Genomic DNA, 9,603 nt, shown 5'->3' on the forward strand with positions numbered 1-9,603 from the left:
AAGAGGGTATGGCATCCCTGGGTCGTCTATTTATAGGCGTATATCGGTCCGCCCACTGCCGACATGCTGAGACCGGGTACAAATATTTGTTCCGCTTTGAACTGATCCGAACCGGGATTTCGGTTTACGTGGGTTTTTGTAAATTACGAAAGCTAAACCGGTGAGATCGATATCAATAAACTGGGTCTTTATTCCGGCTCGGATGGGTCCGGCTGGTCCGTCACTTGGAGCCGCTCGCTTTGCAGACCACGGGAAAGGAAGTGCTATTTGAGGGGGACGGAGGTAAGCGGAACGGGAGCAAATGGGAAAGAAAAAGATAGAAGAGATGGGGGAGGCGCCGGAGAAGGCGAGGCGTGAATTTCCGGCTTTCCCCTTCGATCCCTACCCAATCCAAACGGACTTCATGGCTTTCCTCTACGACTCCCTGGAGAAGGGCGGTATCGCCATGCTCGAGAGCCCCACTGGTACTCCTTCCTTCCTCCCTCTCTCCCTCCTCCTTTCTCGCCTCTCTCTCTCTCTCTCTCTTTCCATCTCCCATCTGAAATCGAACCCTAAATCCTTATCTGAAATCCACATGGCCTCTTTCTCGGTTTGGGCGCAGGAACGGGGAAAACCCTAAGCATCATCTGCAGCGCGATGCAGTGGGTCGTCGATCGGAGGAAGCAGCAGCGCGAGCAGCAGAAGGGGAAGCCCGGCGACACGAAAACCTCCAGCATTGATGAAGAGGAGGAGCCGGATTGGATGAGGGATTTTGCCATCCCAGGTACGAAGAAGGAGGAGGGGGGAAGGAGGAGATTAGGGTCTGGATTGGTAAAATCGAAGAAGGCCTCTTTCGTAAAGCCCAAGAATGTGGAGAAAACTGCCGAGGAGTCGCCAGGGAATGACGAAGAGATGGTGTTCCTGGTAGATGATTATGAGAGTGAGGCGGAGGATATGGAGTATGGCATTGGGAGATCGAAGAGGAAAGGTGGGAGGTGTTTGAGTTCGAGTAGCAGTGATGAAGAGGAGGGAGAGGGAGGAATGGAGGAAGAGGAGGTGACCCCCAAGGTTTATTTCACTAGCCGGACACATGCGCAGCTGTCACAGTTTGTGAGGGAGTTTAAAAGGACGGGCTTCACTTCAGAGCTCAATCTCATTTGTTTGGGCTCAAGGAAGAACCTGTGCGTCAATTCTGGTAATGGATATTTGTCTCTTACTAGTCTTCTTATTGGTAATATTTATGTATTTGTTGGGAAATTGCTCAGATGTTCTGAAACTGGGGAACTCGAACCGGATCAATGAGCGTTGCTTGGAGTTGCAGAAGAGCAAGAAGGATTCCCAAATCAAGGTTTGGGTGGATTTCACGGGTTGATATCATATGCTGCCTGAGTTCGGTGCCAACGTCTAATGCATAAAACATTTGCTTGCATTATAAATTTCAATATCTCTTCAGGTTTTCTTCCACAAGTTTGTTCATAAGCATAATGTCCTATTATTTCAATTGATGAATAACCTATAATTAGATTTTTCAGAAAATTTTGAAACGAACAATTTCAACAAAATCTTTCAAATTATTATATTTCAATTTTATTTTGCTCTTTAATTTAGGTGAAAATGTGCTTAGTATTTAACTTGAGATCATAAGAGCAGTAGCTGATCATCCATAAGGAAATTGGAGAAGTGTGCATCTAGGTTGAATGCTGTCTGAAGCTTTGTAATATCATCACCAACACTTATGTCTTTGACATGCTGTCTTAAAACAGTACCTTAGTACCTTCCTGGATAAATTTTAACATGGAAGCTCTAATGTTATCCAAGTACAATTTGAGGTTTATTAAAAACATCTTCTATGCAATGTTTCATGATTTTTGGTTTTGGAAAAAAAAATACATAAAACGGTCAGTTTGTGCCCACAATTTGACTTGACCAGAACCGATACCATATGCTTACCTCAGTTGATAGAGCCAATGATGCAATCTTTCTGCAGGTCCAGACTGATAATGGGAGGGTACAGCGTGTAAAGGCTTCTTCAGGATGCCCAATGTTGAGGAAGCAGAATCTACGTAAACAGTTCAGGACTGAAGTATGGGAGCATGGTGCATTGGACATTGAAGATCTTGCGCAGCTGGGAAGGAAAATTGGGACCTGTTCATATTATGGTGCTCGTGAAATGGTTCGGGCAGGTGACCTTGTGGTCCTTCCCTACCAATCTCTACTATTGAGATCTGCTCGTGAATCACTTGGTCTGAACCTGAAGAACAGTGTTGTAGTTATAGATGAAGCCCACAATGTGGCAGACTCCCTCACTAGCATGTACAACTCAAAAATCACTGTGTCCCAGGTAATGGTGCAGTACCTGATTCCTTTTAGCTACTGACTTTTATAATGGGCTTTTGTTGTTCTGAAGACTGGTTGCCTTCTAGACTACGGATATTTATAATGGGCTTTTGTTGTTGCTGAGGCTTCGCTTTTAGTCTTTCTTAGGCTTGAAATTATAATTAAAATACATGCATAGGAAGTTAATTCAGAGATTTTGTGCTTGACTTTTTTTTAGTATTTTTATGAATTTTATGGAAATTTCAGCAGCCTTCAACAAGCTGAGTAGGATCCTGATATGGCTCGGCTTTTGGGTCCAATGGTATTCTATGTAATCAAGAGGAGTCTTGCCCCTTGAGCAGGGGGCTTTTTGTTGTGTTAGTTCTGATTGATTTTCTGTTGCTTTTAGGCCTTTTTGGCCCACACACAAACCTGTTGGGGGGAATAAATAGTATAAACATTAATTTGTTGTGACTTAGGTGGGGAAATATGTAGTATGAACTTAACTTTCTTGTGAATTGAGCTTTCAATTGCCAGTTGAAGCAGGTGCTGTCCCACCTTGAGTTGTATCTTGGCAGGTTTCGAAATCGTTTGGGAGCTGGAAATCGACGATACATCCAGACTCTGATAGTTTTAATCCAGTCCTTCCTCCGGTTGTTGGTTGGCTGCCAGGAAGATTCTTCTGGTATTAGTAACATTCATGCAGACCAAGCAACTGAAGAGAAAAATTTTGGTGATACGTCAATGACCATAAATGAGTTCTTATTTTCTCTCAATATTGACAACATCAACTTAGTAAAATTGCATCGATATGTGAAGGAAAGCAACATCATTCACAAGGTACTCTATGCAGATGCATAGCCATCCATGCATTTTATTTCCCAGTTGATGATATCGTGTCAGTTCCTCAGGTCACTGGATATGGAGCTAAATTTGCAAGTTCGCGAATTGGTTCCTTGCATTCCGATCACCAGGGCCAAGGTGCAGAAGGAAGTGTAATATCTGGTTTTCAGGCTCTAGTTGGTATCTTTCTCTCTCTTATAAATAATGATAGTGATGGAAGAATGATAGTCTCAAGGCAGAAGCTTTCTGGGCAAACAGAAGAAGGATACCTTAAATTTGTAATGCTTTGTGGAGAGAAAATTTTTTCTGAGGTCTCATAGCCCTATTGCTTAATCAAATTTTTCTGTGGAAGCATAAAGACAGGTTTGCATATCAGTATAACCTATTTTAATTATAAATTTCTGCAGATTGCAGGTCAGGCACATGCTGTTGTCCTGGCTGGGGGGACTCTTCAGCCTATTGAAGAGACAAGGGTGCGCCTCTTCCCTGGCTTAGCATTGGATCAAGTGCATTTTTTTACATGCAACCATATTGTTCCTCCAGAGAGTTTGTTTCCCATTGCAGTTTCTCGTGGACCCTCTGGCATGACTTTTGATTTCAGTTACAATTCAAGAAGCACTCCAAGCATGGTTTGTACTAAGTCTTATCCTTTCAGACTCACTGGTCATGATGTTGGTAGTTACTTGTTGGATTATGAAGACTTCTCTTGCTTCTAAAAGCAGATTTTTGGTGGGTTTTAAATTTAAAAGACCTTTATTAATCATAATACCTACTCTTCAGATGTAAGGGAAGTGGAATACAAGTTTATGTTAATTCGAAATGTGGGAGTAGTTATTCTAGGTATGTTTATTGTGGGAATCTATCTATATTGAACATAGTGTTTCTTTACATAATTCACATTTTAATATGGCACAAAAACAGGAGTATGAGTACAAATTGGGTCATCTTGTGTAAATGATTGACAGAGTGATTTTTATCCTTTGGTCAAAATGGGGTAGTGGATATCATTTGGGCAAAGTAAAATGAATATCTGCACTAAAATGACTGCAGATATCATTTGGCCAAAAATTATTCTTTCAATTTAGTGAGAAAAAGGGAGCAGTTGATGCCCTGACTGAAGATAGCATTGTCTCCATCATTTGGATAGGATTCTTTATTCTATCTTCTGCCCTATGGAACTCTTAGTTCAGAGATTAATTATGTCCTGTCGCCTGCTTGGACAAAAACTCTGTCAAGCATTTTTGCATTGGCATTTTTGTGCAAAATATCTTTTTGGGTTCCTTCTCTGCGTTTATGACTATATAAATAGAATCGGAAATCACACTGCATCCTCATCTGATTTGGGAGCGTCAAATCTCATTGACAAGAGCTACATCAATTAGGATATGTTGATTCGCTCCACACATATTGTAGCCCTAAGGCATGATCTTTGATGGGGTAGAGGCAATGCTGTTTCAATTATATGGAAGGCCTGCCATGCTCTTGACAGCAATGTTTCCATATATACAATTTTAAAATATCATGTTGGTATGATACCTATATCCCACATATATTGCTGAGTTAACACCTGTTGTTGTATACATACATAAGTCCATATGTAACTTATAGATCTTGTGTTCTTCTTAAACTTTATTATTTTGGATTGCATGTTTTATTCATCATCTGTCCTTTGGTTCTTCATTAGAATTTGAATGTGCTTCTTTTTTTTTTTCAAAAATTCGTTTTCTGTTTCTATATTCTCTCAAGCACCTAGATGTTCTTCTAGTCCCATGTTACATTTTTTGTGCTGAATTTTATATGATATTTCTTTTTCGAAATATTATTGCAAGCTATTTTATTTTATTTTATAAACATTCACTCCATGAACTAATTATTGATAGCCTTCTTTTAGCCTTCTTTTAATCCATTCTTGCTTATTGTCATTAATATTTACTGATGCATTCTGCTAATTATGTTATTTTGGTTTTGTTGCATGCCAGATTGATGAGCTAGGACGTTTACTTTGCAATCTAGTGGCAGTTATCCCAGAAGGAGTTGTCATGTTTTTCTCTTCATTTGACTATGAAGAACAGGTCTATAATACATGGAGGGCTTCAGGGGTTCTTTCCAAAATTCTGAAGAAGAAACATATATACAGGGAGCCTAGAAACAGCATTGATGTCGATCTTGTACTGAAGGAATACAAGAAAGCCATTGAGTCTCCTAGTGGAATTTCAAATGATTCAAGAACTAATGGCGCACTTCTTCTAGCTGTTGTCGGTGGAAAGATTTCTGAAGGTATAAACTTCAGTGATGGGATGGGACGTTGCGTTATAATGGTTGGACTTCCTTATCCAAGTCCCGCTGATGTTGAGTTGATGGAAAGAATCAAATATATAGAAGGTTTAGGAGAACCGTCTTCACTGACACCAAATAAATCCTTGGGTAATAAATTATATGGCAACACTAGAGTTCAGTCTGGCTTTGACATCTTGAGGAAATGCAAACAAAGAGGAAGAGAATACTATGAGAACTTATGCATGAAAGCTGTAAATCAGTCAATTGGTATGCATGTTCTTTGACTATTTAGCATCAATTAGCATGTAAATGATTGTTTGCTCTGTTACCAACCCCCCAATTTCTTTAATTGCAGGCAGAGCAATTAGGCACATAAATGACTATGCTGCAATATTGTTGGTCGACTCACGGTACGCATGCGATCCATCATTTCAGAGTTTCTCACACCCAGCTAACAAGCTACCCCTGTGGATAAAAGATCGACTTGTTTCTGCTACTCAAAGCTATGGGGAAGTCCACAGACTGCTACGTCAGTTCTTCCAAATAAGAAGCAGTGTAACCAAAAGTATTAGCTCATAAGTACAATGCTGCATATGTTCTTCCAATTTAATGAGCAGAAGTGGTGTGACAAGAAGTATGAGCACGTGAAATCCATAACGGCATCAGTTCTCCCAATTCAATAAGTAGAGGCGGTATGAGTGAAAACATACGTATGCAGATGATAAGGATTGGATGTGGCTTATTTTCTCACTTACCTTAGGAGCTGTTCTCACAAACATCACCAGATGAACCTACCAATTGGTTTAAAGAAGGCAAATATTCAGAATATAAAAAATCTTGTTTGTGCAATTGCTGTTCAGAGCAAAGTGCAATGGTAGAAGCACAGGTGCATTGCTCTTTGTGAATTTGCAGCAAATTGGATAGGAGGTAATGTATCTTTTCTAGCCTATTACCTTTTTTCTTCTATTAAGAGTCAGTTTCTGTTTTTATGTTTAATGATGACAATGTTATTTGTTGATATATTATCTTTGTCTCTATTTTTAAACTTGTACTTTGGCCAACTCTTCATATGGAAAGTATAAGCTTCACAACTGTTGCATTGGTTTCCTGTCAATCTTTTTCTTCCCTTTGTTGCAACATTCAATTTTTCCTGCAACTTATTTCTCCTCTGCTTTTGATGAACTGATGGGTGGAATAAAGTGAAAAAGCTTTTCAGGCTTGAACTTATAAGTAGACCCTTAATATTCTGATGTAAAATCAAATTTATGGATGCCTGTTCTTTTTTTTCCTTGAATTCTTTTTTTAACATAAGTTGGGCTTCATTTCTTAGTGCAACAATAGCAAATATTGCTGTCAACTCATTAAGCTCCTGTAGCTAAACATATACCAGTATTTGCTATAACCAACTGCCAGTTTGACTCTTCTAGAGACAGTCAACCTTCATGAATTCTATAATATCCTTTTCCCTGGCACTTATACTGGATATCTTAGTATGAAAAAAGAGAGAGAGAGATGCTTTTTGGTGCGTTGCATGCCTCATCTACATCCTTTTCTGTTTGAACCTTGTAATGTGTACTTTCTTAATTGTGTGGTCTATAGGAAAGATTCTAGTGCAAATCAAGGGGAAATAATCCTGAAACCTTAGGAAAAACAAATGGAAAGATAAACAGAAACACTTTAAACTTAGCTTTCTCAAGCGGTTCCTGGCCATTTGTCCCAGTTCCCATTGTTATTATTTGATCGCCTCCCATTCTCCACCTTCCCTTTTTCCCTTTTGTTAGATATTACAATCTCCACTTTGCTGTTTGATTCCTGTGATCTGCCTGGTAAATAGGTATTGTTTATTTTTTGGCCTTGCATTCCACTTAGTCTGGCAGTGTAGGTTTTGTGACAGACACTATTCCTTATGTTTACCATTAAATATGCAAAAGGAAATACCCGTTCTCTATTTAGCTTCAAAACTTATACTGTAAGGTTGTATAAATTGTGATTTCTCTTTGCCAGCCATACATCCCCAACAAGCGACTTTCTGCAGCATGATAATGATGACCTCTGAACAAGCTCGTAATTGAGGATACATTAGATGTAATCCATGAGTTTGAATATATGCACTTCCTGAATTGGGATCATGTAAGAATACACTATCACGGATGCATGCACACATGGATCTATACAATTCATCATGAGTGTGAATTTGTATGTATGCAGTTTTTGATCAACAGTTTCCGCTTTCATTTATATCCGACTCTGAATACCTTGCTGATGCTGTAGACTGGCCAGAGAATTATCGCATGTTCCACAACATCAGATTAGTTTTGTGGGAGGATCCAGTAATCACTAAGGCTTTTTTTGTAATTTATTTCATTGGCATAATTAGTATAGATAGAATTTGAATTGTTCCATTTAGTTTCTTTCTCAACCTATTTAAACATCATTTTCAATATTATACCATAAGATATGGTCCTGGGATTGCTGTAATATTAAACATTTTCTGATGAATCTTTGATTTCATTTGATGATGAATGGAAAAGCAGATATCATCAGCTCCACTTGGTGTGCCAAATTTATTGGACATTATAGATTATAGAGTATTTATATGTTGCAGTATTTAAAACAAAGAAAAAGAAAAAGTGGTACTTTCTTTTTTCGACCATAATGACGATGACAAACTGCTGCAAAAGAAACCCTGGTCAAATACTTGAGATAACACCTCCTGAAAACATCGGGACTGGCAATGTTTGAATAGGGCACCTCTTCAAACATTGAGGAGGGGTGCGAGTGCTGGGCTATAGCCTGGTTTGCTTCCCATGTTTTAATTTTTACTTGTATTTTTCTCTTGAATTAACTTGCAAGGTACACCATGTGAGTGTTTCTTGATGTAGATTTCATTTTGTGGCCCTAGGATTTGGTTCTAGTTTTCCTCTGCAGGTCTCGTCTCTGCGCACTTCAATAGCAGTGCTGCATGAACCATGATCAACATGCCTTGGGTCATCTTAATATTCTTTGACCATTCATCAAAGCCTGCACCTCCTGTGACAGCTAGTTTTCATTTCTCTCCCTGTTGTGTTACATGTATTAGTTATTCAGTTGCGGGTTTTAACACATTCTTTTTTACGCAAATGTAAGCTAATAACGGTTTTAGCATAAATGAGGTCTACTGGAGGGTGGAGGCCCTTCGTTAACTACTCTATTAGCGAAATTTCTATAGATTGAGAAATGATGGACGCAAGAGAAAGAAAGTTCATGTTCCATGGTGCAAGTGTTACATGGTACCACCATATTATAGACTTTGTTAATGGTGGTGTTTGGAGTTATTAATGATGATTATTGCATCTGTATATGCAATATTTACCCCCCCCAAAAAAAAATGTTATGTAATATTGTAATAGTACATTCAGCTTAAGATATGGAAGATGTAATTTTATGGTTAAGGTCAAATGACCCTCATCTTTGAGTGCATAAAGCTGAATTGAAAGAGCCATTACAGTTTCCAATATTCTTTTGGGCTGTTAGAAACCACGTTCCAGATGGATTGTGATATGTAATTCGCGGGCTTGTTTGGAGCTCCTTATTTTATTTTATTTTTTTGATGGAAAGGGGGAGGCGAGATACCACCAAACTTTATGAAAAGGAGAATCCTTATTTTAAATTGTAAAACAAACATATCACTGCCCTTCTATAAAATAAATTATAACTCTCCTGTTGATCTCGCATTGATGGTTGTGGTCCTGTTTTCAAGATTACTCTGTTTCAGTTTGTATTCCTTTCTTTTTTTAATTATTATATTAGCCATATAATAGATAGAGAATGTTGGGCCGTGGTGGGTATATTTGTTAATAGAATAGTGCATTCATGATGAAAATCACAGGATTGTTCAATCAAGACGGGGCGCAAAATCAAAGGCCAGAGATCCTGAAATAACTGCCATAGACCTTAAAAACGAAGAGCTGAAACTGACGTGCAAATATAGAGCATCAGGGAGATAATACGTGTGATGTTGGGAACTATGGAATTGACATAGAACAGAATATCACCTCATGATTAATACCATAGTTCCCATATCCTCTCTTCATAAGTTGGAGCAAATCTTTAAAAACTTTGTTTGGGGATATATGGGAGATACGAAGAGAGTTCATCTTGTTGCATGGGAAAAGTTGTGTCGAACTGATTGAGGATTGGGATTGCATT

At 38.8% G+C, this 9,603-nt stretch overlaps 1 protein-coding gene across 3 annotated transcripts; it reads left to right on the forward strand.

The window, feature by feature from the left end:
• Positions 1 to 215: 215 nt before the first annotated feature.
• On the forward strand, positions 216 to 7,964 carry LOC103710895 (RAD3-like DNA-binding helicase protein). Of its 3 annotated transcripts, XR_015987357.2 has the most exons (11): positions 216 to 464; positions 602 to 1,174; positions 1,245 to 1,327; positions 1,967 to 2,320; positions 2,833 to 3,135; positions 3,207 to 3,449; positions 3,546 to 3,611; positions 3,682 to 3,767; positions 5,118 to 5,682; positions 5,771 to 6,342; positions 7,420 to 7,964. XR_015987357.2 is itself a non-coding variant. In XM_017843742.5 (9 exons), exons 1-9 carry the CDS (start codon positions 302 to 304, stop codon positions 5,992 to 5,994), a joined length of 2,730 nt encoding a protein of 909 aa, XP_017699231.5. In that variant the 5' UTR covers positions 216 to 301; the 3' UTR covers positions 5,995 to 6,529. The 3 variants fall into 3 exon arrangements, 1 of the variants encoding a protein (XP_017699231.5); XR_003386421.4 differs by having other exon boundaries at positions 3,546 to 3,767; XM_017843742.5 differs by lacking the exon at positions 7,420 to 7,964 and having other exon boundaries at positions 3,546 to 3,767; positions 5,771 to 6,529.
• Positions 7,965 to 9,603: the final 1,639 nt, after the last annotated feature.

Source organism: Phoenix dactylifera, chromosome 5 (genome assembly GCF_051530095.1).
Source record: "Phoenix dactylifera cultivar Ajwa chromosome 5, Ajwa_hap1_PhDact_Kaust_v1.1, whole genome shotgun sequence".
Lineage (NCBI taxonomy): Eukaryota > Viridiplantae > Streptophyta > Magnoliopsida > Arecales > Arecaceae > Phoenix > Phoenix dactylifera.